This window comes from Branchiostoma lanceolatum, chromosome 8 (genome assembly GCF_035083965.1).
Source record: "Branchiostoma lanceolatum isolate klBraLanc5 chromosome 8, klBraLanc5.hap2, whole genome shotgun sequence".
NCBI classification, from domain to species: domain Eukaryota; kingdom Metazoa; phylum Chordata; class Leptocardii; order Amphioxiformes; family Branchiostomatidae; genus Branchiostoma; species Branchiostoma lanceolatum.
Genome location: NC_089729.1, coordinates 6928165 through 6955693, shown reverse-complemented (window position 1 = coordinate 6955693; position 27529 = coordinate 6928165). Strand labels below are relative to the sequence as shown.

The 27529-nt window shown below is 44.2% G+C and overlaps 1 protein-coding gene across 1 annotated transcript; it reads right to left on the bottom strand.

The window, feature by feature from the left end:
• Window positions 1-125: 125 nt before the first annotated feature.
• LOC136440495 (mucin-4-like) lies at window positions 126-20252 on the bottom strand. Its single transcript, XM_066436545.1, has 38 exons — window positions 20088-20252; window positions 14316-16455; window positions 13867-14047; window positions 13385-13504; window positions 12981-13106; window positions 12651-12785; window positions 12332-12463; window positions 12023-12166; window positions 11750-11889; window positions 11392-11565; window positions 11020-11190; window positions 10683-10879; window positions 10406-10559; window positions 10039-10192; window positions 9832-9923; window positions 9553-9688; window positions 9141-9321; window positions 8850-9013; window positions 8470-8721; window positions 8180-8331; window positions 7747-7867; window positions 7458-7608; window positions 7074-7324; window positions 6715-6960; window positions 6402-6524; window positions 6142-6264; window positions 5843-5965; window positions 5496-5615; window positions 5167-5304; window positions 4879-5001; window positions 4334-4456; window positions 3994-4116; window positions 3704-3832; window positions 3280-3392; window positions 2813-3026; window positions 2339-2479; window positions 1718-1842; window positions 126-1579 (listed from the first exon to the last, which is right to left on the bottom strand). Exons 2-38 carry the CDS (start codon window positions 16419-16421, stop codon window positions 1544-1546), a joined length of 7434 nt encoding a protein of 2477 aa, XP_066292642.1. The 5' UTR covers window positions 16422-16455; window positions 20088-20252; the 3' UTR covers window positions 126-1543.
• Between the last annotated feature and the right edge of the window lie 7277 nt (window positions 20253-27529).

Genomic DNA, 27529 nt, shown 5'->3' with positions numbered 1-27529 from the left:
AGAACAACGTAACTCAGTGTACACATGTAATGTGATTCTTATCTATATTATAACGGCGTTAAAATCAATTCGCTCTCATGTGAACTAAAACTTACTTGTTGAAGGACAGAAGACAAACAAATACGTTTATTTTGAAGCTTTATTAGAAAAAGTATCACCTTGAATTTTGTACACCCAAATCTTTCTCCTGATTCGATATACCACACATTTCCCTGAACAGGCAGCAAATGCATATCCCAAACTCTGTTAACATTGCACTGTGCTTATTTCTATCTTACGCAGCAACATGCCATGGAAGCTTTGTACAACAAGGTGCAAACGTTGCTATTTATAACAAACACATCGTAGTATCTCTTTCGCCATTCGGACAAAAATAGGAATCGGCGATGGATACTATCAAATCACACACATTGAATATTTTTCAATGGCTCATATTTAAAAACAATAGCGTCACACTGTATCATCCATAAGGAGTCACACACAATCGGCATCAATATTTACAAACTATAATACATACTTATTGAGCTTTCCTAGAATACTTAACTGCACAGGTAGACAGATATTTGATACACTAGTAGTAACTCACATTGATTACTTGTACGAAGCTCAAGAAAGCAGGACGAAGGTTTTAACCGCCCGCTTCCATGACTTTGAATCATTTCCTCGCTGAGGAACACTTCTAAAACTTGTTGCTACATTTTGTGACTTTTTATTCTAACGGGACGGACTCAAGTTACAATAGTGGCACGAAGACATCACGAATATGTGGATTATGGCACTTAAGACGTCTAGTTTGTCAATGTCCGTAGGATGTTCAGGTTGGTACGTCACTTTTCTAACCACCGCCTCGTCATCAGAACGAGATCCCTTTCGTACAAAAGTGTGGAACAATTCCATAAACCTTTACCGAACCGTAAACAGTTGTATCTTCAAAATAGCAACGATCGTCAGTGACAAAGTCTATCTCTTAAACTTAAGAAAATGAATGTTTGGAGTCTTGAAGGGCTTGTGTTCCTTGATAAGATTTAATAAATTGTTTGCTGTTTGATAGATGTTTCGGGTTCACGAGATCCCATTTTCGGCCCATGGTTCACACTTAGTAGCAGTGGTTTCATCATCAAATAAGATTCACAGAATCCACTCGTTCAGTACAAATCAGGTTATCTGCCTAATAGTGGGATCTTTCCTCCGAAACATTTGGAAAAATAAGAAGCTTGCACTGAGTCCTAGTTGCTTGACAACTGCTTTAGATAGCAAGGTTTGGTATAAGGACCTCCACACTAAGGTAGTCCCTCTAGGCGATGGTTACAGAAGCTGGTATAACCTTAAACAGCCAGCTGACTACAGTTAACATGTCTCTACTTCATATAGATAGTATAATTTCATTTGTTATCACAAATACTTCTCTTTGCTAATTTACATTTTTAGATTGCAGAATTTTCATAATATTTTTCAAAAAAATAATTTAAACCCGGCAAATAATGCATTGACATTGTGAGAAGACCTGCATCCCTTCAGTATTAGAGACGTCTCGTTTCTATGGTTACTCCGGGTGCTCTGGGTTGATTGTTGCCGTGCCCTGGGAAATGAAATAGGGAAATGGTTAGTACATATCTCTCGAACAGAATGCTGCTCTAATAAAATTGCAGTTTTAACAAGTATCTCCAAGTGGCGCTTCTACAACGTTACAATGACATCTTGTACATGTTGGTCTTACCTTCTTGCTCTTCAAGGCTACCATCACGAGGATGGCCATGATGATGGCGAGGCCGAGGATACCAAACGTCACTCCCAGCGCGATGGCCAATGTATTGCTACTTGCGGCTTCTTCTGTTGACGTAGCTGTAACAACAAACATCAGAATACACGTCAATCAAATGATGATATAACAGCACTATGGGCAACTTGGGGGAAAGGAGATGAGACGAAAAGAGAAGCAAGAAGCAAAAAGGATGAAGAAGAATAAAGAAAGAATGAGAAGCAAAAGTTGTGAGAAAAGTGACCACATGCATGAAAGGAATTAAGAAACCATTTCATCAAGGAAGTTGTCTGACCTCGCCTATACTTTGCTACAGAAGTGGTTTCTTATATGGAAAAGAAGACAACAGATGGTGGAGTGAAAATGACTGCACAAAATGAACAACTTTCATGATAGCTAGCATTGTGGAGTTTACTTGTTAATGCCTACTATTCAACATGTAACGTTAAATGATTCTTCTAAGAATAATACCTTCGATGACCATAGGCTTAATCATTAAACATGGGTCCAGAGAAATTGAGAAAAGTCCACAAAGAAACAGGTAAAGGAACTACCAGACACATATGTAGGGGTACATACCTTCACAAGTAGAGCCTGACTTTGCTCCAGATGCTGAGTTGTCCGTGAAGCCATTGTTGCATGTGCATGTGTAGGACCCCTCCGTGTTGGCGCAGGTAGCCTGGGCATGGCAGCTGTTTGCATCGGCACACTCATCGATATCTGGAGAGAATCAAGCAAAATCAGTCATTACGAAAATGTACATTTGAAACGAAAATCTTGGTACAGTGTACTAATAAGCATCCACGGTCTAGTAACCATAGATTACACAACAAACGCATTTCCTGACTGCCAACCGCCAATACTTGCAAAGGAATGTATTTCTGTTGGGGCTGCAATGAAGTTGTCGCCATTGAGTGCATTGTATTCTCATACTGACTAGTTGGGCAGCCCTGGCTGCGCGTGTTGAACAGTCAAGCCAATAAATAAATAAATTGCCATGCTGTCTACACGTCTCAAAAAGATGTAGTACTGCATATTACAGACTCAACGTACCGGCGACAGTGATGCTGCTGGCATCAAAGCTGAACCCTCCGGCTCCTCCGGCCTGCACGGCAGCCTGCAGCGCTGATGCCAGGGAGGTGGAGTTGATCGTGCTGTTGGACACGAGGTTGACGGTGTAGGCTGTGACCACGCTGCCGTTGGTGAACCCTGTGACCGTCGTGCTCTGGAAGGCTGATCCCAGCTCGGACGAGTACATCGTGTCCAGCTAGAAAAAAAAAAGCAGGAACGTTACTACATGTTGGGCGATTTTGTTTCTTAATATTTGGTCCATCCCAGATGCAAATTAATCAAGGATGGTTACAAATGTTCACATTCAAAATAACACCACATCAAAATGACTCGCAGGACTCGGTACTGAGCTACTGTTATCTTTCTGGACCGTTGAAATATCCCTGTCCAAAAAGACATGAACTGAAGCTATATCTAGTCTACTACACAGCAGAGAACTCGTTACTTACAGAAGACTCAACGCTGGCGGCCAGAGTCTTGAAGGCACTCGATGACTTGTCGGCCAGGTCAGACGAGAAGGACACGCTGGTGATCCTGATGGAGCCCGAGAACGCCTTCGTTTCTGTAGCACAGATCATATCGAACATTTATTCATAACGCAAGGGTGTTGGAAAGATGATGCATTTTACAGCACGTATTCATTCATTCATTTATCTATTTTACCAGGGGAAATCACAACTCAGGCATGTGGGCTATTTTTCAGGTGTCCCTGGACACGTACATGTACAATACTCGTAAACAAGGACATATACACATTACACTATAAAGCTAAAAACAGAGATATTAGGGATCGTTTTATAGGCTAGTACATGGAGTACGATCTAATTAATGCCTTTCAATTAGGAGATTGTCATTGAAGGTCCCCTGACTTACCCTCACAAGCCATGCTGCCGTTCACAGTCGTTTGGACGAATCCTGCGACACAGCTACAAATGTATGATCCCATCGTGTTGTTGCACTGCTGGTTGGTTCCTTTGCACATCGTCTCACATTCATTCACATCTGAAAAAAGACACAATGCGGAGGTTAGTTAAATTGTTATCTCCACGTCCATAGTCATTTTTACACCTACTGGTGACAACTTTGAATGTGGCAAAGACACACAAACGACAGTGATTCCGGCGAAGTGCATGTGGCATGTAGGGAAGAAAATGCATACTCACCAACACACATCGTGTCGTTGGCCTGGTACCCATCAGCACAGAGACAGGTCTCTACATTGTTGATGACAGCACAGGACGCGATGTCACTAGGCGTGCAGTTCTTGACAAGGCACTGACTCTCAGCTGCAAAAACATTGGAAAACGAGTTATGACATTGTTTATGTCGATTAATAAGCTGTCTTATCAAGTCTTATAATGTCAGCTATGCACTAGTCGAATTTGTGGAAGAAGACTTATTTCAAAGATTATGTTTCATTGATAAACGTATTGGTTTTGATGTAGATATTTACAAATTTACTAATAAACTTGCAATTGTATTGATATTAGTATGTCTACTTACGGATGCAGTTCTTCATGGTGAGGTCCAGTTTGAGTCCGTCCGGGCAGGAACAGTTGTAGGAGCCGCCCGTGTTTACACATGAGTGTGAGCAGGTGTCGGTACCCAAGGCACATTCGTCAATATCTGTAGAAAACATGACAGGAAACTTATTAACAAGCATAAATAACGTCTGTCTAATGTCCCTATTATATGTAAGTCCAAGCAATGTGCAGGATTTGATCAGTTAATCTAAGCGCCATCTTTTCCATACACATACACATACACATACACATTCAAAACCAAGCAATATATAATTGGACAGCAAGACTATCAACAGTTATCTTGATACCCTTAATGGTTTATGGCTGGGTTTACATACGCGCTTTTGAGTAGACTTGGAGTAGACTCAGGACTGTGCAAGGAGAACCCTAGGCCACTCAAGTGGCGTTTTCTAGTAGAAAAACTTTGCTTGAGAAGCCCAAAGCTCCTCACACACAGCCCCGAGTCGACTTCGAAAAATTGTGTATAAATCGGGCCTAAATCTGAGACATGACAACAGATCTTACCGTCACATGTCTTCCCGTCAGAGTTCAGCAGGTAGCCAGCGTTGCAGCTGCAGGCGAAGGAACCGCCCTGGTTGGTGCACACCTGCGCACATCCTCCGTTGTTCGTCTGGCACTCGTCGATATCTGTTTTTAGAGTGAATAAATTTTTTGTTCATCAAACCATTGTCTGTTCACATCGTTGACTTTGTGATTTAGTACAGAAATTCGAGGTGAAAGTTACAAAACGTAAACTACAAACGTATTTACTACTGAAAACTATGCAGAGCTGAGCTAAGGTATAAAACTTACCGTCACAGAGCGTGCCGCCACCAGCCTCGATTTCATAGCCGGTACTGCAGCTGCAGTTGAAGGTGCCGGGCAAGTTGGTGCACTGTCCGTTGGTGGGGTCACACGAGTTGTTGGCAGCGTTGGCACACTCATCAAAGTCTACGGAAACATGTTACCAGCCGTTAGTTATGTATATATCTTAGCATGAAATAGTTCTACTATTGTGATGTTTATCTGGTACTTACAAACACCGATAATTCTTTACGCAGCACTAAATATTTCTTAAAGCAAACTGGCTGTTAATGGATTACTTTTGATAGTATCCACGTTCCCAATGAAGGTTTACTTACCATTGCAAGTGATTCCATCGCTGTCGAGATTGTATCCAGCGTTGCAGTCACAGACTTCTGTACCGTTGATGACGGCACACAACTGAGTGCAGGTGGTATCGTTACTGCAGGAAACAGACGCTGTGGAAAGACATACAAAAAGTCATCTTTCAGGCATAACTTTTAGGCATGGCCCAACGATTACAAGCCTTACAGGTATAACCGATCTAAATCTGTCAGGCAAGTCTCAAAGTAAAGATTGTACACAGTCTTGTTGTAACTTGTGTACTAGTAAAATGGTTGGTAGGCTAGGGTAAGGATTACAACGTGGCGAAGCGTTACAAGAATACGATGAATGATATACTCACGTTCACAACTCTTTCCGTCTGAAGCCAAGGTGTAGTACTCCTTGCAGGTACAGGCAAACCCACCAGCGGTGTTGGTGCAAAATTGTTTGCAGCCATGGTTGGGGCCAGCACATTCGTCAATATCTGGAGACATAGAGGGGTCATGATCATGAGTGAAAGAGTCGGTAACCATTGATATCAATTTCATCAATGTAAGATTTTGAAGTAAGGTGATGTTTATCATGTATTCAGTTGCCTTTACGTAAGCTGGCAGGTTTTCAAAATGGGCATCTGTGAGAAGTTAAGGCGTTTGAAGATACCTTGACATGTGTGTTTGTCGTCCAGCAGTCTGTAACCAACGTCACACGAACACGCGTAACTTCCCGCCGAGTTGGAGCAGATACGATCACAGCCTCCGTTGTTTGTCTGGCACTCGTCAATATCTGAGAAAAGAAAACATCAGTTAGTTCCTGAGGGGTTGTCGCGTGCAAGGTCTTGCAATTCGAATAAGCCAGCTACATAGTACTAACCGACGCTTTTCTTTTGAAACAACAGCAAAAACAATAAGAACATTGCTCACCTGAGCAGGTTGTTCCGTCTCCACTGTAACCGGTGTTACAGGCACAGGTGAAAGAACCTTCCGTGTTCGTACAGGTGGCGTCAGCATGGCAGTTATCGGCACCGGTAGAACACTCGTCAATATCTGGAGAAATGATATTGATGATAACATGTTTTCCTTTTCTTACGTCGGAATACACCATTATTATAAAAGATAGTTTTCAAAAACTGTTTCAGTTCAACTTTCAGCTAATCTATTTTACCAGAAGTATATGTCTTAGGTACAAATGAAAATATGAAATCACACGACATTATGTTTCAGTATTTCTTCTTACCGACGCATGTCCTGTTGTCAGCCATCATGCTGTATCCAGAGAGACACTCGCAGCGGTAACCAGGGGCCTCGTTGAAGCAGGTGGCGTTCTTGCATTGGTGCACGTTGGTATCGTTAGAGGCTAAGAGGCACTCGTTGAGATCCACACAGGACTCCCCGTCGCCCACCATGCCAGCTGGGCAGCTGCCGCAGGTGTACTCCTTGGCACCGGGAGACAGAGGCGCCACAGCATCGGTACAATTTACACCTGGAGGATGGAGAGTCAAAGCGTTAGTCTTGATGATTTGTGCTCAATCATTCTGCTTGTAATGAATATTGCACATATGGTATCATAAAATTCAACATGTATAGCCGACCTACCTGGATAGCATGGTGTGACAGAGCAGCCGTTGAAGTCCGTCTCACAGTAGTCGCCGACGAAGCCCAGCTGACAGTTGCATGTGGAGATGGCAAACCCGGAGCTACGTGCCGTTAGGGTGGTGTCAAAGTTGCACGTGCCGCCGTTCTGACATGCGCACACCGTGACGTCGGGGGTCTGGGATGTGGAGGCACCGACGTCATCCGTGGCCAGGAACTGGATGGTGTTGTTAGAAGTGTCGGAAGGCGTCCACCTGTGAACATGGTAACAATCGTTGAGCTAAGAAGAGATTGCAGCAAATGAGTTTTGCACCATCAGTGCGAAATCAAATAATCCATAGACACGAGTGCAGTGTTTTTATCACAGTGTTTAAGACTAAGACTCACGTGTAGTAGTTACTGCCGTTGAGGCTTCCCGGCCCCTGCGCGACGCTGATGGTGACCGAACCGTCGTCTGTAGCCTCCAGCTGCAGCCCGTACTCCTGACCAACGGTAGCCCGGATCTCTGACGTCACATTGAAGACCGGCGGGATGTTCGCTGTAAAATAATATAGTGGATCACATAAGCTTCTTCTCCAAGTTTTTTTCCCCACAAAAATAAGATTCATTAGAAAAGTTGTCAGACACCTTTTGCTATAAATCATTACATGTTTTGAGAAATGATGAGTGTTCTTACAGAGAGCGGCGTTACTACTGGCTACGGCGTCCAGGGCCGCGGCTGCTGCGGCACCGACAGCCTCGTTTCCAGTCAGCGCGATGTCAAACAGACACTCTTTCTTGTCCGCTCCGCCACATACCTGCAGACAGCAAAGGGAAGCGGTTAGAAATTAAACTATGACAGGACAATATCAAGTATTGATATGATGATATTCGATATTAGTTGTTAAGCTTTTTCTATTTTCATATTGTCAGTTGTATTGTATATTGTTGAGGAGCCGGCCCTTAAGACCCCTCATAGATTTTAAATCTGTGAAGCTGAATAGATAGAAATGAATAAATAGATAAATATTCATGGAATGTGTTTAGTCCTATGGCCTTACATCTGCGGAGCATGAACAGACGTAAAAAGGATCTTTGAGAATCTAGCGAATTATGAAGGAAATCCTTACCGATATCGCACGGGCCTTGTCAGTCGCGTTAGGGAACATGGTGTCCAGGTCGAAGAACAGTGGAGTGAAGGAACTGTTTCCGTATGTTGCGGCATTTTTGCCGGTCGGATACACGGAAAAGAGGGTACTGTCGCCCGTAGTTCGCAAGGCCCCTGTCGGAAAGATACAAATACAACATAAGCGTTGATTTACCCTGTCAACGTCCGAAAAAACATATGCTTGAAAAATAATTGATTAGAAGAAACGTCCAACAATGAGTAATACGGTAAAACATAGAAATGCAAACTTACAAGACTGGCCCCATTCGAACAGTTCATCTTCAGGGGGGTTGGTTGCATTGGAGAAGGACACCGCTGTGCCGTTAGGCCAGTAGAACTCATCCTGATTGTTGCCGTTGAAATTACCCAGGAGACCCGTCAGTTTGCTCTTCATGTCAGGGGTCATGGAGACTGCGTAGGTGAGCATGCCGAGTCCTGCCTTCACTTCCACCGAGATTCCAGACGTGAAGATGGCCTTCACACCAATCACAGCTGACGTTCCGGCTGTAAGATAGGAACGCCATGAGTTAATATGCCAAAACAGGAAATGACACATGGCGTCTGGCTTCTTGTCTGATATGTCAACAGCGATAGAGCAACATACAAAGCCCATAAAAGACACGTAAGCTTACCATCTTTAACAAGTTGGAATCGTCCGTCAGAAAAGTCATCGTCGCTTCCATCCTCAATGCCAGCATGGGTGTAGGCTGTACTGTCCACGTAGATGTCCACACTTGTTCCGGCAGTGTCCAGATAGATCTGAACGTCGTTGGTGGGCTGCTTTACGGCGAGAGCACTGCAAAGATAATGACGCACACGAAAAGTGAGGAAACGGGAGTATGACAAAAATAAGGGGCAGCAATGGTCAAATATTCTCTCATTGTCGAAAGGCAATGATACTGACCATGTCAGTTTTCATTTACCTGAATACTGTAGCCAGGGGCTGTTTTCCAGGCTCGACGTCCGCCAACTTGGTTCTACCCTGCATCTGGAAGACCCGTGGTGCATCGCTAGTGTTGGAGGCCATTTGATACTCATCGTAGCCGTTGAACGAGTAGGAGAAGCCGTCAAGTGTAGTGATGTGAGGATCACCCGCTCCTGCACCTGAGTTCATAATCAAAGGAGGCAGTTGGTCAGGATCATTCTTTAATAAAGGTTCATCAGTTTTCCATAATATAGCACTAAAAAACGCTTGTTGATCATTTTCAATTTTCCCTGGTATCAAGTAGATCGTTTACTAGCTGAACTTTCAGAAAGAAAGGATTTAAGCGTGGACGAAAATAGCTATAACTTAACCACAGAAAAAATAGGCTCAATCATTTGAACGGAACTCACTCTGCTGAGGAGCCTCGTATCCTTCAGTTGAGATCATCGGCCTCTTCTCGAAGTACATGCTGCAGTAGGAGCTGGAGGTGTCCTGGCAGCAGTACTGCCTGGGCTTCACGTCATGGTCCTGGTAGTTCTGGGTGCTCTGAAATAAGCAAGAAGAGCAGATTGGTGAACTGAGTATACTCGTAAGGTAACTTTGCTATTGAATCTGAAATACTCGTTAACATCATTCTTTGATATGATGGGAAAGCAACGATTCTTAACTTCGATTATCTTGTAACATACCCGGGCATATCGATGGACGTTGCCAGACATCTCCTTGTTGTTCAGCTTGAAGGCACCATCAGAGTCTCCATAACAGCAAAGGTTGTTTCCACCTATAGACAAACACATAGACAAGTTTAAATGTGATTATCTCAACAGACGCTGTTTTTCATTGAAAGACAGGTTTGCAAACACTGTGTATGTAGTGGCCACAAAACAGTGACCTACCGTCGGTGAAAGAAGAACCATCGTTCTGTTCATAGCAGGCTCTTCCTCCAGTGGAGACGTCACTTGCCGCTTTAAACCTGGTGTCGAGGTCAGCATGGGCCTTGGTCAGTGGGCAGGGTACGGGACTGGAAAACGTGGTGTAGGCTAGCTCAGCCTTTAGAATACAACATAAAAACCAAATTAGTCAGTGATCACTTAGTCATGATATCCATTCAGGAGATCAGCTAAAAAAAGAACAATGTCTGCTGTTGACATCGACGATGAAATCAAATCTCAATAGCCTGGAATGTTTACTTGCTTACTTGTTTGTTTGTTTGCTTGTTTAGCATAGAACTGTGTTTAGGATATGAGTGAAGCGCAAACTTACATTGTACCAATCAGAGCACCACTTCCTCGGGTTGATCCAGTTGTCCGCGTTGTCGTCCGCCTGGGTCCACACACCGTCCACCGCCCTGCTGTCCATGCAGTACACGTTCGTTCCGCTGCAGTCCTTCGCGCCGTTTGCTAGCTTTGTCTTCATCCTGCAAAGACAACCAGATAAGTAAAGGCTGTTAATTATCCTACAACAAAAGTATCGGGCTCGACTTATGAATGACTTCCCTTGGTCCAGCCAAGCAAATCTAATTCATAACCTTGTGACCTACCTTGAATTTTCGTTCTCCACTACGACGAGCGAGCCGTTTCCACTTTTGACGACGATGCCAACAAACGCGGGCCACTTCCCATTGACCAGGTTACTGTCGGTGATCTGAGGGTCCCACTGCATGCCGCCATCTTCATAAATGGCACCAGCTATTGTATGGACGCCATCGGTGGCAATTCCGCCTTGGAACGTGTTCGTCTGAGGAGAAAGTCATAATATCCATTATCAAACAATTACTTTCACAAAATGGTATCCTTGTGACGCAAGTGTATGCAAGTAGGTATTTAGAAAGTCAGTTAAATGGCAGTTGCTAGCATGCTACTGGCTAGGATACATACCTCCAGGTCATCTCTTGCTGTCTCACCCGCCATCGCCATGGTTTCATACGTCACCAGCAGGACAAAGGTCGCGTTGAACCCGGTCATGCCGCTTGAGCTGACCGCGTCGTTGATTCTCTCAAGCATCATGTTGTCACTCCCAGAATTCCTCTGGTAAGAATGATACCACACCTAGAAAAAAGAAGACAGCAGTTTTAATCACCGTTACGTACCAACTCATCAGCAAATGCCCTACTCAATCGTTCATAGAATATCACGTGATGAAATATTTAAATAGAAAACCACTCAATGCAATGTTCTCGTCACGTTTATACTGTTACAAGTTTCAATTAGATTCAATTATATCGTTCAGTCGTTCAAAGCAATGGTTACCTTTGAAGGGTAGTCTCCGCCAACTACAGCGTCAGCCCAGAACGGGGCGAACACGGCGCACACAGGGTCGCCGAACGCAGCCTCGTCAGTGGTGGGATGGCGGTAGATGGTCTTGGCCACGGAGTCCTGGGTCTCCTTCAGGGTTGTGGCGACGACAAGACCGTTCTCCAGAACCTGTGGTAGAAAGTTTGGGTACGTGAGACACAAGATATGAGTTAATTCGTCATAACTTTTTTTTCATCATCTAAAGAGTGTTTACAGCTGTCTGTTATACACGTGACTACATAATACATAATGCCATCTTTGAGTCAATGAAAAGCCAAATGTAAGTGCACACAATACAAAAGACGACACTCACGTAAAGGGTGTCACACAGCCGCCCGCCGAACAGAGGCAGTCCGTCGGGAACGTTGATGAGACTGGAGGTCTTGTCACTTGTGACACTTCCGGCCACACTAAGGTCACCGGCGTTAGCGCCGAAAGGCAACAGCCGATCCTCTGTAGGGAACATCAGAAGGAAATCATGTATGATTATTGAGCATTTATACAGACATCACAGCAGTAAACGCTTCATAATAGTTTTGCTTTAGTAACCGCTTTATGGCGTTTTCCACAACTTTGTGATGCTCACCTTTACACTCTCCTGGGAATCCTGTCCCGTTGGTAGCGATGCTCTTGTACCCGGTCTTACAGCTGCAGGTGTACGCACCCACAGTGTTGACGCAGTCCGCATTTGTGTCACAAACGGCTGTGCCTGCAGTGCACTCGTCCACATCTGTAAGAATGGAAGTGTTGAAAATAGGATATTTAGGGAACTTTGCTATCAAGAAATGTGTCTACTTTAATGAATGAGCAGCTGGGTGATCACGAATGTATCATATGACTGTCGGTGAACCACACATGAAAAGATCGCCAGGTTGTGAGATGTAAAAACACTGACCTGTGCAGGCACCGATGGTCCCTGCCCCCGTGTAGCCGGCCTTGCAGGAACAGGAGAAGCTGCCTGCATTATCGGTGCACATGCCGAGGGTGGGGTCGCAGTTGTTCTCTCCGGTAGCGCATTCGTTAACATCTGTTGAGGTAAGATACTCCATATTATTCATCATTGGCCAACAGAACGTTATCGACGCGGCCACAGTTCAAGAATTCAGCTCTTCATCAGAATGCATGCTAATCATCCAGACGGATGAGCTGCAAATCGTACGACAGCATTGTTACTACTTTGCTAAATGTTCACATCAGATAAAAGTTATACTTACTGACACAAAGTGTTTCACTTCCATCGGCCAGTTTGTAACCTGAGTTACAACCACAGGTATAGCCTGAGTCCGTCACTGCACACGTGGAGACGTCGGAGGGGGAGCAGGGGTTGGACGTGTCACAGGAACGTGCGGCTGGTGGAACAGAAAACAAAGCGTTAAGCCAACAAGCAAAATCATCATCAGATAGGCTATATCAGGGCAGCTAACGAAAGCTGAGCTTGATAGTATGAACATCACATAGAGTTGAATACATGAGCACAGAACTGCACAAAAATACGCGTGTCTTTATATCAACAGTGGAGTGTTATGTTTGGAGTAGTAACCTACCGACGCAAGTTTTGTTGTCTGCCACATCAAGTTTAAAAAAAGCCGGGCAGTCGCAAACGAAGGATCCGTCTGTGTTGTTGCAGATGTCCGAACAGCCACTGACTCCAACCGTACATTCATTGATGTCTGCCAAAAGACAGTAGTAAATATGAATGGTTTATACACTTCTCAAGTTGTGAGTAGTTGACCTCAACAGCTAAATAAAGATTTTTAAAACGTCGGTGAAATGAGTGTTTGACTATGCCTATAGCTTAGGTATTGACATGGTCTCATACTATATTCATACATGCAATGATACCTCAGAGTATGACAAATAACTTAAGCTTAATCAGTTAATGAAATCAATACAGTGATGAATGCGGATGATTTTGCACAGCATGATGCCGATGATAGCATGGACTTACCGGTGCAAGATGTCTCATTAAGACGCTCATATCCGCTCATACAATCACACTGGAACGAACCAACAAGGTTCGCGCATGTGGTGTGACTTCCGCAGGGGCTACGCTCGCATTCGTTCTGATCTGTTAGAGAGAGAAGCTTCAGCATAAGCGGCTATGCAAGCAGCAGCAGCAGATGATAATGATGTCTTATCATAAACATGCACCAATGGATCGCAGCACTAATCATATGCATAGTAATGTAGGGTGATGGGGTGACGTGCCTACTTATGGTGGACATGGCAATATATAAAAGCATCCGAATTATTACAGGCTTACAGCACATTCAGTTCATTCTAATGATGGTCTCTTTGCAAGAGCGAAACGTTATCCATGTCGAGTGATCAGCGTTGTGACCAGCAGTGTGCAGAGCCAATGAGCGTGAATAAATTGTTCAGTGAAAAACGTTAGGCCTTTCCCTTCATGTTACAAGCTGGTGATCTTACCTTCACAGTATGTGCCATTTCCCAGGTATCCAGGGTTGCAGTTGCAGGAGAAACCAACGCCAGGGTTGCTGTCCACACATGTTGCATCTGCATGGCAGTTATGGGTACCCAAGGTGCACTCGTCAACAGGGGCAGAGGTTGTCGCTGCCACTGTACTCGCGGGTGCTGAACTGGCGGTGCCCTGTAATAATGATAATGACCATCATAACTACCATGAATATATTTTTGTCAACATGGCAATCAGGTTTATCCTGAAGATTTATAGTTAGATGTGATGATTAAAGATTTGCACCGCAAACACTTTTCACCGCAAACACATCTCCTTTGGGTTGACGAGAAGGTTGCTGTACATTGAGAAACAACTTGATATTTCAAATTGAAGTTAATTCTCTGTGTATCTTCAAAGTCAAAATATGTCTCTTACTTGATTCAAGGTAAATATTACTTACAAAGACTTGCACGTATCCTGGTGGACAAACACATGCCGTAGTCAGAGCGAGAGTGCTGAAGAAAGGCGTCGTTGCTAGTGATGTAGCAAGAGGCGTGGTAGCGGCCCCAGCAGTCGTGGCGCCAGCCGTTGACGCTGCAGCAACCGTTGTACCTGCCGCCGTTGTGCCTGCTGCCGTTGAGGCTGCCCCGGTAGTTGCAGGCGCTGCCGTTGAGGCTGCTCCAGTAGTTGTGGCTGCTGCCGTTGAGGCTGCTCCAGTAGTTGTGGCTGCTGCCGTTGAGGCTGCTCCAGTAGTTGTAGCTGCTCCAGTAGTAGCTGCTGCCGTGGAAGCTCCAGCTGTCGAGGCGGCTCCAGTAGTTGCTGCCGTGGAAGCTGCTGCCGTGGAAGCTGCTCCAGTAGTTGTAGCTGCTGCCGTTGAGGCGGCTCCTGTAGTTGTAGCTGCTGCCGTGGAAGCTGCTCCAGTAGTTGTAGCTGCTCCGGTAGTTGTAGCTGCTGCTGTGGAAGCTCCAGCCGTCGAGGCTGCTCCAGTAGTTGTAGCTCCAGCCGTTGAGGCGGCTCCAGTAGTTGTGGCTGCTGCCGTCGAGGCTGCTCCGGTAGTTGTAGCTGCTGCCGTTGAGGCGGCTCCAGTAGTTGTAGCTGCTCCAGTAGTTGTAGCTGCTGCCGTGGAAGCTGCTCCAGTAGTTGTAGCTGCTGCTGTGGAAGCTCCAGCTGTCGAGGCTGCTCCAGTAGTTGTAGCTCCAGCCGTTGAAGCTGCTCCAGTAGTTGTAGCTGCTGCCGTTGAGGCGGCTCCTGTAGTTGTAGCTGCTGCCGTGGAAGCTGCCCCGGTAGTTGTAGCTGCTGCCGTTGAGGCTGCCCCAATAGTTGTAGCTGCTCCAGTAGTTGTAGCTGCTGCGGTCGAGGCTGCTCCAGTAGTTGTAGCCGCTGCCGTGGAAGCTCCAGCCGTCGAGGCCGACCCTGCAGTTGTAGCTGCTGCCGTTGAGGCTGCCCCAGTAGTTGTAGCCGCTGCCGTCGAGGCTGCCCCAGTAGTTGTAGCCGCTGCCGTCGATGCTGCCCCAGTAGTTGTAGCTGCTGCAGTTGAGGCTCCAGCGGTTGAGGCTGCCCCCGTAGTTGTGGCTGCTGCCGTCGAGGCTGCCCCAGTAGTTGTAGCCGCTGCCGTCGAGGCTGCCCCAGTAGTTGTAGCTGCTGCCGTCGATGCTGCCCCAGTAGTTGTAGCTGCTGCCGTTGATGCTGCTCCAGTAGTTGTAGCTGCACCAGTAGATGTAGCTGCTCCAGTAGTTGCAGCCGCTGCCGTGGAAGCTCCAGCCGTTGAGGCTGCCCCGGTAGTTGTGGCTGCTGCCGTCGAGGCTGCTCCGGTAGTTGTAGCTGCTCCAGTAGTTGTAGCTGCTGCCGTTGAGGCTGCTCCAGTGGTTGTAGCTGCTGCCGTGGAAGCTCCAGCCGTTGAAGCTGCCCCGGTAGTTGTAGGTGCTGCCGTTGAGGCTGCCCCAGTAGTTGTAGCTGCTGCCGTTGAGGCTGCCCCAGTAGTTGTAGCTGCTCCAGTAGTCGTAGCTGCTGCCGTTGAGGCTGCCCCAGTGGTTGTAGCTGCTGCCGTTGAGGCTGCTCCAGTGGTTGTAGCTGCTGCCGTGGAAGCTCCAGCCGTTGAAGCTGCACCGGTAGTTGTAGGTACTGCCGTTGAGGCTGCCCCAGTAGTTGTAGCCGCTGCCGTTGAGGCTGCTCCAGTGGTTGTAGCTGCTGCCGTGGAAGCTCCAGCCGTTGAAGCTGCCCCAGTAGTTGTAGGTGCCGCCGTCGAGGCTGCCCCGGTAGTTGTAGCTGCTGCTGTTGAGGCTGCTCCGGTAGTTGTAGCTCCAGCCGTTGAGGCTGCCCCGCCGGTAGTTGTAGGTGCCGCCGTTGAGACTGCCCCCGTAGTTGTAGCTGCTGCCGTAGAGGCTGCCCCGGTCGTGGCTCCGGCAGTCGACGCTCCAGCCGTGCTGGTGTCAGGTGTGGTCAACCCTCTAGTTGTGATTGGACCGGGGGTCGTAGGGACGCATTCGCATGCCCCTGACGCGCTGGCGGACTGCCATGTTGTGGCCAACAGGAGTCCACACAATAGTGTGGAAAACGTGTTTCTCATTCCAAGTGTCTTTATAGTGTGATTGCCGGGAACGCTGAAAGAAACAAACGGATTCACGGTCATGGAACGGATTGTAAGGGATTAACTTTTTGACACAGTGACTATCCTACTGAATAGTTCTAAAACTTTAAAACAAGTGCCAATGGAGAAAGGAAGGTTTTCCTTAACACGAAAAACAAACTGTGCTACAAAAATCACGAAGTGCGGCTTAAGTATGAGTTTTTACGTTTGGTAATCAGTTTCTAGGAAGCATTGTTTTAATCTCCGAACCAACAGGTAAGGAAACAGGTGGAAAGTATCAAATGACCTTCTGCTTTTTCGTCAGCCTTTGCCAATTTAGAGGAACGCCTAATGTAGGTAGAAAATAACACCACACCCAGTTACCAAGGCACGGGACAAAACAAAACGCTGCCCCATTCATCGACACTGTTGTAATTGGTTTGAGACAATGGTGATAATTACTAAATTAGGGCTGCTGTCCGGAGGGAATAAGACGGTACAGCTGAGTGCGTCAGTTGTCTAGGCACCCAAGAACAAACAAAAAAATAGCCCGAGGCAAAGCGAGATATTTAAATCTTACATCAAACACGTGTAATTTTTAAAGACCGACACCAAGTCCTAAAAATGGCATATTATATGTATGGAAATCACACAACTTGTATTTAAAACTTATTTAATCACATTTCACACGCTTTGATGATGTCCAATGTCTCAGAGCACGACACACTCAATTCTAGGACGTGAACCAGAAACTGGTACATTGCACCATCGTCTTGTAGAAATCCCTTTAAAAGAATCTGTATTGGAAAGCTTAAAACGAAATCCATACTTAAGATGGTCATCTCGAACCACAGGGACATAACAATCAATGCTGAAGGAAGATGCGCATATTCCATTTCACCTTTTATCATCATAATCGCATCCTTGATCTTTGTTACAAAACATCACCATGGCGACGCTGGACAAAGCTACTCATTTACCATTATATCAACGTGAAAAGGTCTCATAAACATGGAATCACCCCAACTTCGAGGTCGTTTTCTCTATTGGAAGCAACAACTGTGTCCGTCAGAGATCTTTCGAGACTCATGTGACAAGTGACGTTAAGTAAGGACGTACGCCTTTGTGTCATTGTATTAATTAAACCCCGCCCGGTGATATAACAGTTAAGAAAAATCTAAAAGAATCGTTGGGACTTAAAAAAACGACAGATTTTTGCATAAGATTGTACTCCATCAATGATTATTTTGAGAAGCTTGCTGATAGAGATAAAGTCATTATAAAGATCTGCTACTTGCAATGCTAGTCTTTAATGTATTATTAATCACCATTCTTGTCGCTTACGAAAGCACCTTCCTTTTGTAATACATGTTCTTAAGGGGAATAGTTTATGAACGGCTCTGAAGGTTGTTTGTTCTTTATGCCCCTTCAGATTTACGTAATTACAACAAACGTCATCTGCTGAGCACGGTACACAAGGGAGCATAAACTTCTTTGTAGGTAGGATAAATTGATGAGATATAATGTCCTTGATGAGACATGTACAAAAACCGAACTAACTTCCTGTTCTTTGCGATGTCCCTTCGTAGTACTAATATATCTCTCAAGACGAAAATTCTCCGCTGTGATGTGACCTTTAATACATGACATGGCGTGCATGGGCGAAGCTTGTGAGAAACCGGTTTATGCAGTCCTTTGTTCAAATGCTTTTGAGAAGTCTACGCATACAGACAACTGTCTATCGCGACAAAGCATGCTAAATCTTGCCAGTGCAAACCTTATGATGAAATGGAGACATATTCTTGACAACCATTTCTGGGCTTTTAAAGCCCAGCGTTGTATGCAATTTGACGTAACGATTAACCAAGGAGGTTTTATATAGAACCTCATTGGATTAACAGAGCTTAAGTCAATTTTCCATCTTGTAGAAAACCTTTAGAAAAGCATAAATCAACAATTTATAAGTAACTTGCTTGAAACTTTGTAACCACATTTCAGTCTGGAGTGAAATGTAAAGATTATGACGTCTTTCTCTGGCCTTCTGGGAACAATGAGGTGATTGACAGGTATCTAGGCCGACAATACCCCCGGGCTAGTTGTCTTGTGTTTACACCGATACCATGGAAACAACCTGGCGTAACTAACCCTTAAACAATCTTAAAGTTTGTCTCTAGGATCTAAAATAACAAACTTTGTCACTTGTCCCACGGTAGGTATTAGTAACAACATTTCAAGTGACCCGCTAGATTTTGAGATTAGCTGACATTTATATCATAACTAACTTAGCACTACAGAAAATTAGGAGAAACCTATGAATGTAATGTAACAAAAATGCTTCAACATCTAGATCTGCAAAACTCCGACTTGTTAACCAAGGCTTAGTCTAAAACCCATCTTTGTACACCCTGATATCGCAAGTGTTGCCAACAAAGCCGACAGGTACCAGTGGTGACCCCGGTCCCAGGTACGACTCGCTAAAATGCCGGGCATGTAGCCTCCTATTCTATAACCCTATGGTTATCAAAGTACGATCATTATTGGTAAGGCTAAAGAATGCTAAAAGGAAGCCGTATGCTGGATGGAATCCGACACAAAGCGAGCCCGCCTGTCCTGTCACAGGTAAATCTGTGGTGTCGGACAAATCTGTTCTTCGCTGCTGTACAAACACGCTACACAAACAAACAGCGACGCCGGTATACAAACTTCGAGAGTAAAAGGACGGGTGGGTTTAGAACACAATCCGCAACTTTAACTGGAGAGTATTCTGTTCGGAGCTGCATTACCGTAAATGTCTACTGGCTATTAGAAAAACTATTTTAAGAAATATAAAAAACACGCAAACCTTTCTTGTACCGCCGATGTCACAAATGGGCGTGATTCAAAATGCACCTACAGTGTTGAGTTTGTCCAGTACCCCGTCACAATGGCAAGACTACTCAGTTCTTCAACATCTAAGACACATCAAGTAGACTTCTTTCCTCGCAAGATGTATACTCCCAGAGAAACTCTCTCCGCGGAACTGTACACCCTACAACGCTCAGAACGCCTGGCTAGTGATCCCGCCCCGAGGTGAAGAAATCCAGCCCGGCTGCAATACCTATGTTTAGCTAGCGTGTACAAAGGCACCAGTCTTTGATGCAACATGTGAAAAGACGAAGTAAGCCTGCTAAAGTTCCGACACTGAGAGACACCTCTGTGGCGCACGGAAACCTTTCTTCCCTCTTACCCATCAAGGCTCTAGTTGTAATTGGCCACAGCTATAGACAATCAGACAAGACCTAGAGATATACAGAATGTACCAACTAGCAGGTGGGTATGTTGACCATTTTGAAAAAAGTTTAAGGCAAGGACATCTCCAGGGGCTTTTATTGGAATTCCAACAGGTTAGGTAAGCCTTTAAAAGGTTCCAAATAGTTTCTACCGCACGAATGCACGCAGTCAATTGTTCCTACGTTCAATGCAGGTGTTTTGGCTTGCACAACTAACAAGGCCGACCGTATGTAACTTAAAATGCAACACAATGTCATCTCATGTAAATGACTAGTATACGAAGACCTGGATTTAACTCCTAGGCCAGCAAAGTGCACCAAAATCGACAAGGAAACAATATCTTCCAGAAACAGTATGTTCTCAAAAAATGTCAAATAATTTCAAAAATGGACTCACCAGAAGATCCACAGAAAATATGAAAAAATCCCTCCAGAAGTCGTCACTGTTATACGTTCTTCTTTCGCGCCTTTATGCAACAAGATGGATAAAAATCCTAGTCGTTTCTCCCTGACACCTGTACACAAATCCCCTGGTCCGTCTGACTACTTGTCGGACGCACGCTAGGCTTTATGAATCCACATGTAAACTAACCGTTGCTATGGCTCTGGGTTTAATGATATGCAAAATAACGTGACGTCTACACATGGTGATATCAGCTGAAAATGAGGGTCTCTTTGTTTGTCCATCGGCGCAAATTGTCCTGCTGACCAATTAGCGTCTAATTGTCGAAGAACAGTCTAACCGGTTTTCTAGGGACGACAGGTCAAGCTAGCATATATCATTCTATGGTGACATCGAAAAGCTTAGAAAAATATGTCATGCAGAAACATTTTCTATCTAATGGAAACAAAGAAAAACTTTTAAAAGATTGATAAGGTTTGGCGCATACGTTGAGGAAAGAGATGGTCTAAATTGGCAAGCAGGCTATACCGGCAAAGGAATACCATTGCTGAGCTGAAAAACAAAGGCAAAATCCATCGTAAATACACCTCACTTAACCAATGGACATGAAATATCCATTTGAATCAGCTTTTAATGCACACGTTTCTAAAAATCTCCTCATATGATTACAGCTTGAACACGAAGGAGTCTGAAGCTGTCAGTGGGTCAATTATGCTTGTGACATTTTATGTCGTGACACGTTGAACAATCAAATCAAGAAAACATATGGCAGACTGTCAATCATTTCGTGTTGGGTTTTAAATGGAGCACCATTTGATTTGTGTTCTATTGAAGTATCGAATGACCCCCGTGGAAGAATTTGTCAACCAGCCTATTAGATTTAGAACTATCTTATGTCGAATATCAACATGTGATGATCTTCTGAAAAACATGTTTCTCTGTTACCTATAGTACAGATCTAATGGTGCCTTAAAAGCCTCCCCTCCAGCGAGCAAGGGCGTGCCAAAAATAACATTCTAACGTACCCCTTTTACATAGCACCCGGGTCAGGCTTTATTTCTGTCTCCAGTCGACAGACAACTCACAGGACACTTGTGTCTGCCGTCTGGTTTTGTGTATTCACTACATAGGAGATCTCCGGAAAAGCAAAGACACGGCGAGAGCAAACCACAGGAGATTTTATAGTTTTGACGTCAGGGGGACCTGTAACGTCGGGATAAACTATATAGCTAGTGAACCAAAAAAACAAAAAGGATTCGCGCAGGAATTGGGGCAACCGTACAGAGAAGTAAACGTATGCCTCGGTAGATATCGAACCTCTTAGCTTGCCATGAAAAACGACCAGAGTCATGAATTCATTACAATGCTTTTTGAATATCATGCCATATACTTCACTGTACTGTACATGCTATGTAGTATCCGATACAAAGGCCCCATAGTAAGAGCACAAGAGACATTGGAAATAAGTCTGTAACGTTACAGCATTGCCAAATCAAAATTTCAGACGAATGATGTCTACCTGCTAATATCGGAGGAATGATGCACCCAGACGGACGATAAAAAGCAAAGAGACCTGGCCTATTGTCAATGTACGGAGATTTACGACCAGTCTATGGCATTACATCTAAGTGTTGTACCTCTCAATAATGGGAATCTAATCTATCATAACCCTTCTCTTGAAAAAAACCCAAAAAAAAACCGTATGGGCAAGATAACTAAGATATCCGTACAATTGTTTTGTAAATTAGATTTGACACTTCACCAAAGAGCCAGTAATGCGAGCCAACACAAGAAGCTGAAATATAGATGGACTAGCTGTTAATCAATAACCAAAACTTACAATGTATATCTATGCAAATGGACAATGTCAATAAACTTACGTTGCTCCTGGTCTTTCTGAACTAGATATCCAATCCAGATATCTGAAAAACAGGGGTATGAATTGTCTTTAAAATCTCTGGTGACCAAATCAAGTTCAATCCGCCTCGAAGTGTTAAAAATAGACGTTTTTTCAGGCTTGTTTCAGGGAGAAGATGGCCTTTTCAGGACAGCTGTAATAGACGCTGACATCAGGAAGACTTCTGTTTGAATTGAAACCAAAGATAAAATAACCGATATATATTAGTTTATTTTATCACGTAACAAAGCCTATCTCTAAAGCACAGGAATTTCATAAATGTAAGTATACACACTTTCTGACAAGTCATACTGCTACAGGAAACAGTTTGTACAGAATGTAGTGGTCGAAAACCGGTTTCTTGAATCCATGAAAAGCGCCGACAGAGACATGGGTCCACATGCTTGTACTGGCTGGGTCAATGTCAAGAATAAACGGGAGGAGCTATAGATAGGACGGCTGGTTTTAGCGTTAGGCACGTCCCTGTCCAGGACACCTGTTGGGGCACTCGTCCCACAAATTCTCCCCCGTTGCCACAGGCAACCAAGGTCAATGTCAAACCCGGAATTCTCGGCTTGGCCTGTGTTATTTTCTAATCCCAACATGGGCTTGGGAGGTGGGGGCGAAAATTGGGTCAAAGTCAGCGAATAGATGAATATCAAGGGTCAGTCGGTTCTCGGTGATAGCCCATAATACAAGTCACACGGGCACAATGCTAGGGATCCCGAGAAGAGGCTTTGTAGAAAATTGAAAACAATCGCATAAGACGAGAAGCCTTGCAGTACAATTCACCAAATAGTTAAGAGAATGACCATAAAATAAGATAAGTTCTAATATAAACACAACCTTGAAATTGTCCATGCCTTTTCTTTGTTTACTCTCATGCCAGCCAACACCTCTGTAAAATACATTCCTTATACAAGAATTGGACATTGCTCTTACAGCAATTCATGATTGCCTCAAAGATATACCGTCTCAAAACAGGAAGGAAGATAACGTTAGAGGCGTGGTAAGGAAGTTACCTTTTCTCTGCAGGTACTTGACTTATACGTGTATCATCACGTCCATCAGGTGACTCGTTAAACAACAGTGAACATGGTGGTAAGTGGACAAGACGGAAATGCTAGGTTGTGATGTTTTGCAAATATAGCTGCATTCGCGCAAATCCCCTTGGTAATCGGAAAACACACGGGACACCATTACCATGTTGGGCATGTCCTTTCGTGTTTCTTTTGAACACGAACAGATTTTTTTCACGATAAGCACCATGAATGCATGAGAGCTATCATGGCCAAAGAACAGCGAGGATGAAATAAAGCATAATATATATATGCAGGTGTGCATTGGATCTTACCTATTTGTCGCCACTTTTTGTGTCAATCCTGGCAGCAAATGATTTCTTTTAAAAAAAAAATCCATACCGCAGAACGCTCCCCCATGTGCTCCAGAGCATCCATCATGCGAAGAGGATGCCACCATGATACTTCAAAACCAGACTACATTTGCGAGGATGTGGGCACCATTATTTTCTATAGTCTTGCGTGTCGGAACGGCTAGAGGATTGACTCTGTCATCAGTACCGTTTGAACCCCAAACAATGGAACCGATACTAGCAGTACCAGCATAGGCAATGATAGGAAACAAAGGAGGCCCAGAATATTAAAAAAAAATCGATTTGATAATATTTTTCTAAGAACAACATCAAAACAATTTTACACTGTCTACTTCGAAAGAAACGATGATTCATTTGTTGCACCAGCTGAGTTTGAGAACGTGTACAAAGCAGTACTAAATCATGTGGCATTGATGAAATTTTTACTGGCTTATTCTCTAGTAAGTACTTATTCACGACCTAGAGGTCAATAGATGATGATGAAGATCCGCTGCAGAGACAATTTAGATTCATTAGCTTTAAAAATGGCCCAGTTACGTCAAGCCTTTTACACCTGTGGCAAGTGAAGACGCGACGTTACCCACGGTAGTAATTTCCTTCCCAACTTCTAAGTCGATGTATGGCGAGGTCACTATTTCTAGAAATTATCGGACGCGCAACCTGATTTTTAATTTTTTTTCTTAGTTTTAAAAATGACGACATTTTTGTCGAATAAAATGAGGTAGAAGACTGCGACTATTTTGGGCCAAATCATCCGTTTGAATAGTCGCTGAGGAAATGAGTGATGTTCTACGTAAATATGTAATATACGACTCCTTTATATTTACTCGTGTTTTGTTGTAGATAAGTGATCGCACCCCATGGAATATGAAAATTAGTCCTCTTGCGTGGCGATCACGTCAGATCGATCTAGAACACGTTGCGGTCGCGCGTGCAATATCATCTCGACAGTCACAAATGATGGGGCAACAGATGACGCAATTTTCCAAGTTTCTTTCCAAAAACTTTGATGGAAGAAACCAGAGGTATTTTGTACATTATCACTTAATTATATGCAAAGGAACAATGCGCAGAGCCCGTGTTTAAAGGTCTGTTTAAAAGTCTGTGTTTAAAACTACCGGACACTCCTATATCCAGTGACAAGCCCACACGATGTTGTCCGTCCTTTTTTGTCGGGCATAAGATTTTGTGACCCAGATAAACACAATGGAGGCTGAATTATTGATATCATGGTGGCGTGGACATTGTGAATAAGGTTGTTTCACAAATTAGAACGGGAAAGGGCTTACACGCGTCGGCGAGAATGCGTCAGACGAAACCCTGGTGATGGAATGATAATAGCAAATGTTTCTCGTACTCAGTTGCTAGGCAACGCGAGTAAACTGATACACCTGTTGCGTGTCGCCTGCGGGTGTGTACATACAAGTGTGTTGGTAACTGTGGTGGATTTCGTGTTGGCAACTCCGATTTGAGACTTTCTTTCAGATGCAGGGAAGTCTGAAAAAAGGGAAAGCTGTTGAATAAAGCACTCCTTAACTTTTTTGACGTCAGATAAATATGAAATATTACTAACAATAGACAGGAAAGACATGAATGATACAGTAGAAATTGAGACTTACTCAGACAAACATGCACAGTAAATTAAGATGATAGATAAATTGTCTCTTAATAGAGTGAAACAACAGTTCGAAGGAAAATACCCTTGAATTAAGGTTTAAATTGTGTACGCTTTGACAGATTCGGGGCAAGTGGGAGCCGGGCGGTCTGCTGGGGGGGGGGGACTGTCATTGACCAGCGCTTGTACACGGACAGGTGTTGCCTCGTGCCTGCAGGCAGTTGTGGGGCAACACGTACATCATGATAGAATCGCTGTATGTTTAGAAGTGAGGAGAACGTATACATGTCAGCGCTCTAGGACAGTCTACCCCACTACTGCTACTAGTTCGACACTCCAAAAAGTCGCTTAATTTCACATGTACCTGCTCTAAGACATTCAATTCTGTTGGACGAGTCATGCTGCAAATGTCGAAGAGCAACACACATTTAGATGCCATAACAGTTTTGTGAATTGAAATGCACTGGATACAAATGGCCAATAGTCGACTTGTGTGTTCTTATTCGTATGAAAGTACATGAATACAATCATATCTATACACAGACTGTGCGAATATGCACAATTTTTAATCGCCGAAAATAATGGACTCTATTTTATGAAAATAGATTTCCAAAGGTGGTTGTACGCGTCCCACACTGATTGGTTTGTGTTCTATGTACAGTCATATATCATGCCTGTGGGGCTGACAATGAGTACGTACATAGGTTGGGTTTACACACGGGTTTACACACGCAACTCGGCGACGACTCAGGACTGTGTAAGAGGATCATAGGCCACTTAAGTAGCGTTTTCAAGTAGGAAAACTCCACTTGAGCAGCCCAAAGCTCCTTACACACATATCGCCCAGAGTCGACTGACTTGACTCCGAAAACTTGTGTGTAAATCGGGCCATGGACAGTCACCTACGTATACGTCAAAACGACACTGGGTTGTGCAAATGGCACGGGCAGGTGTGCCGCTAGCGCTGTCACCCCAGACCCTCGGGAATCACACTGACACAACACGGCTTTGTTGCCTGCATCATTTCTCTGGTAAATCGGCTTACGTTTCAATACCATAATCCACGCAGAAGTGCGGGTGTTCAATCATCAAGCAAAGAGAGAGAGAGCGAGAGAAAGAGAGCAAGAGGGCAAAGGGAATATCACATAAGACCTCGGAAGAAAGACAAAAAGGGAAAGACATACCAACAGCAGGCATCAGCAAAATACAATGTACCCTCTTCACTGTACGCTACATATTGGTTCTAAGCACACACACAGCTGGGCTTATTGCCATCACTAGTTGAATGTCCCGTGTGTTCGAATTCCTGTTGCTAACATGCTGGTACGGGAGTGTTGGAACAGGTTGTTGTTTTATTCTAAAGCTCTCCAGCTGTTGACAGCACTGCACATAGGCACCAATGGTATTGATTTATAAATTTGTAACTTGTCCTACTTTTCTGTTCATGTGTACGAAATGACTTATACTTTGTCTACAAAGGATACAAATGCATCACTGAATGATGGATACGGCTTTTCGGAAGGAACAGTCGATACATAATTTTCTGGATTAATTTCTTAGCAAAGTAGGTTTATATCCATAGATCATGGGAACAACAGGACACTTAAACACGCAAACGTGCTTAAGAGCAGTAAATATGCTGCTGATCGGATTTGTTTTGTTGACTTGAAGGCCAGCGTGTCCTGGTTTCTATTGTTAGAACATAACAGGGTTGTTCAGAGGACTGACAATTGTTATGAAAAGGTGAGAAGCCGTCTGACGTAGATCCGACCGTCAGCATGTCTGCAGTCTATCTGTAGTGCATTGTTCTTAGTCACATTGATCTGCCAAACATATAATGGGGAGTCCTTGATTTCTAGATGAGAAGATTCATTACTCATGCAGCGTGGGTTGATGTTAAGCCGGACGTAGCGTGGCCGTGTGTCTCACCACGGGAAGTCTTCTTGGATGTCGCGACACGTACCTGATTAGGGCTTGTAATACCCGGCCTTTCCACCTCAAAGGCTGTCTTTTGTGTAATTAACCGTGAAGATTAAGAAATCACAGGTTTATTTGACTTTTGAATGTTAATAAGGACGAAAAAATAATTTTTTGTGTGACTCGTCTTGCGGGGTGGAAAAGCTTATTCCTGCTACGAAGAAGATATAGAGCCCTCTACCAACACTCACCAGTGTTACTGTACACGGTTTATTTATAATGATAAGATAACATCTTGGACGACACCCTCTAATGCATCTTTTTATGTGATATTTTGTGAACTAATTCTCCCAATCCCAGAGATCAGCCTGGGGCCCTGGGTACCCTTCCAGAGCCTAGTCTGCAGTACAGGTCCCTACCGCTGTGTCAAAAGTTCCTCAAATGACCATCAAATTGTACAATTTTGGTCTTTTGTGGAATTGGGGGATCGTACAAGGCTCGCAAAGGGGTTTGGTTTTTTGTACCTATTTTCATATAATTACGCAATCATGTAGACCTTGGGGCTAACTATAGAATACGAGCCCTGGAATATTAGTCACACATGACGACAGAGA

Bases quoted from the DNA above. Each gene is read 5' to 3' on its own strand.
- LOC136440495 (XM_066436545.1), bottom strand. From the start codon at position 16,421: ATGAGAAACACGTTTTCCACACTATTGTGTGGACTCCTGTTGGCCACA. The intron at 10,880-11,019 runs GTATGTATCCTA...CTTTCTCCTCAG, and splicing joins CAGCAAGAGATGACCTGGAG to ACGAACACGTTCCAAGGCGG. The intron at 7,325-7,457 runs GTGAGTCTTAGT...CCATGTTCACAG, and splicing joins AACGGCAGTAACTACTACAC to GTGGACGCCTTCCGACACTT.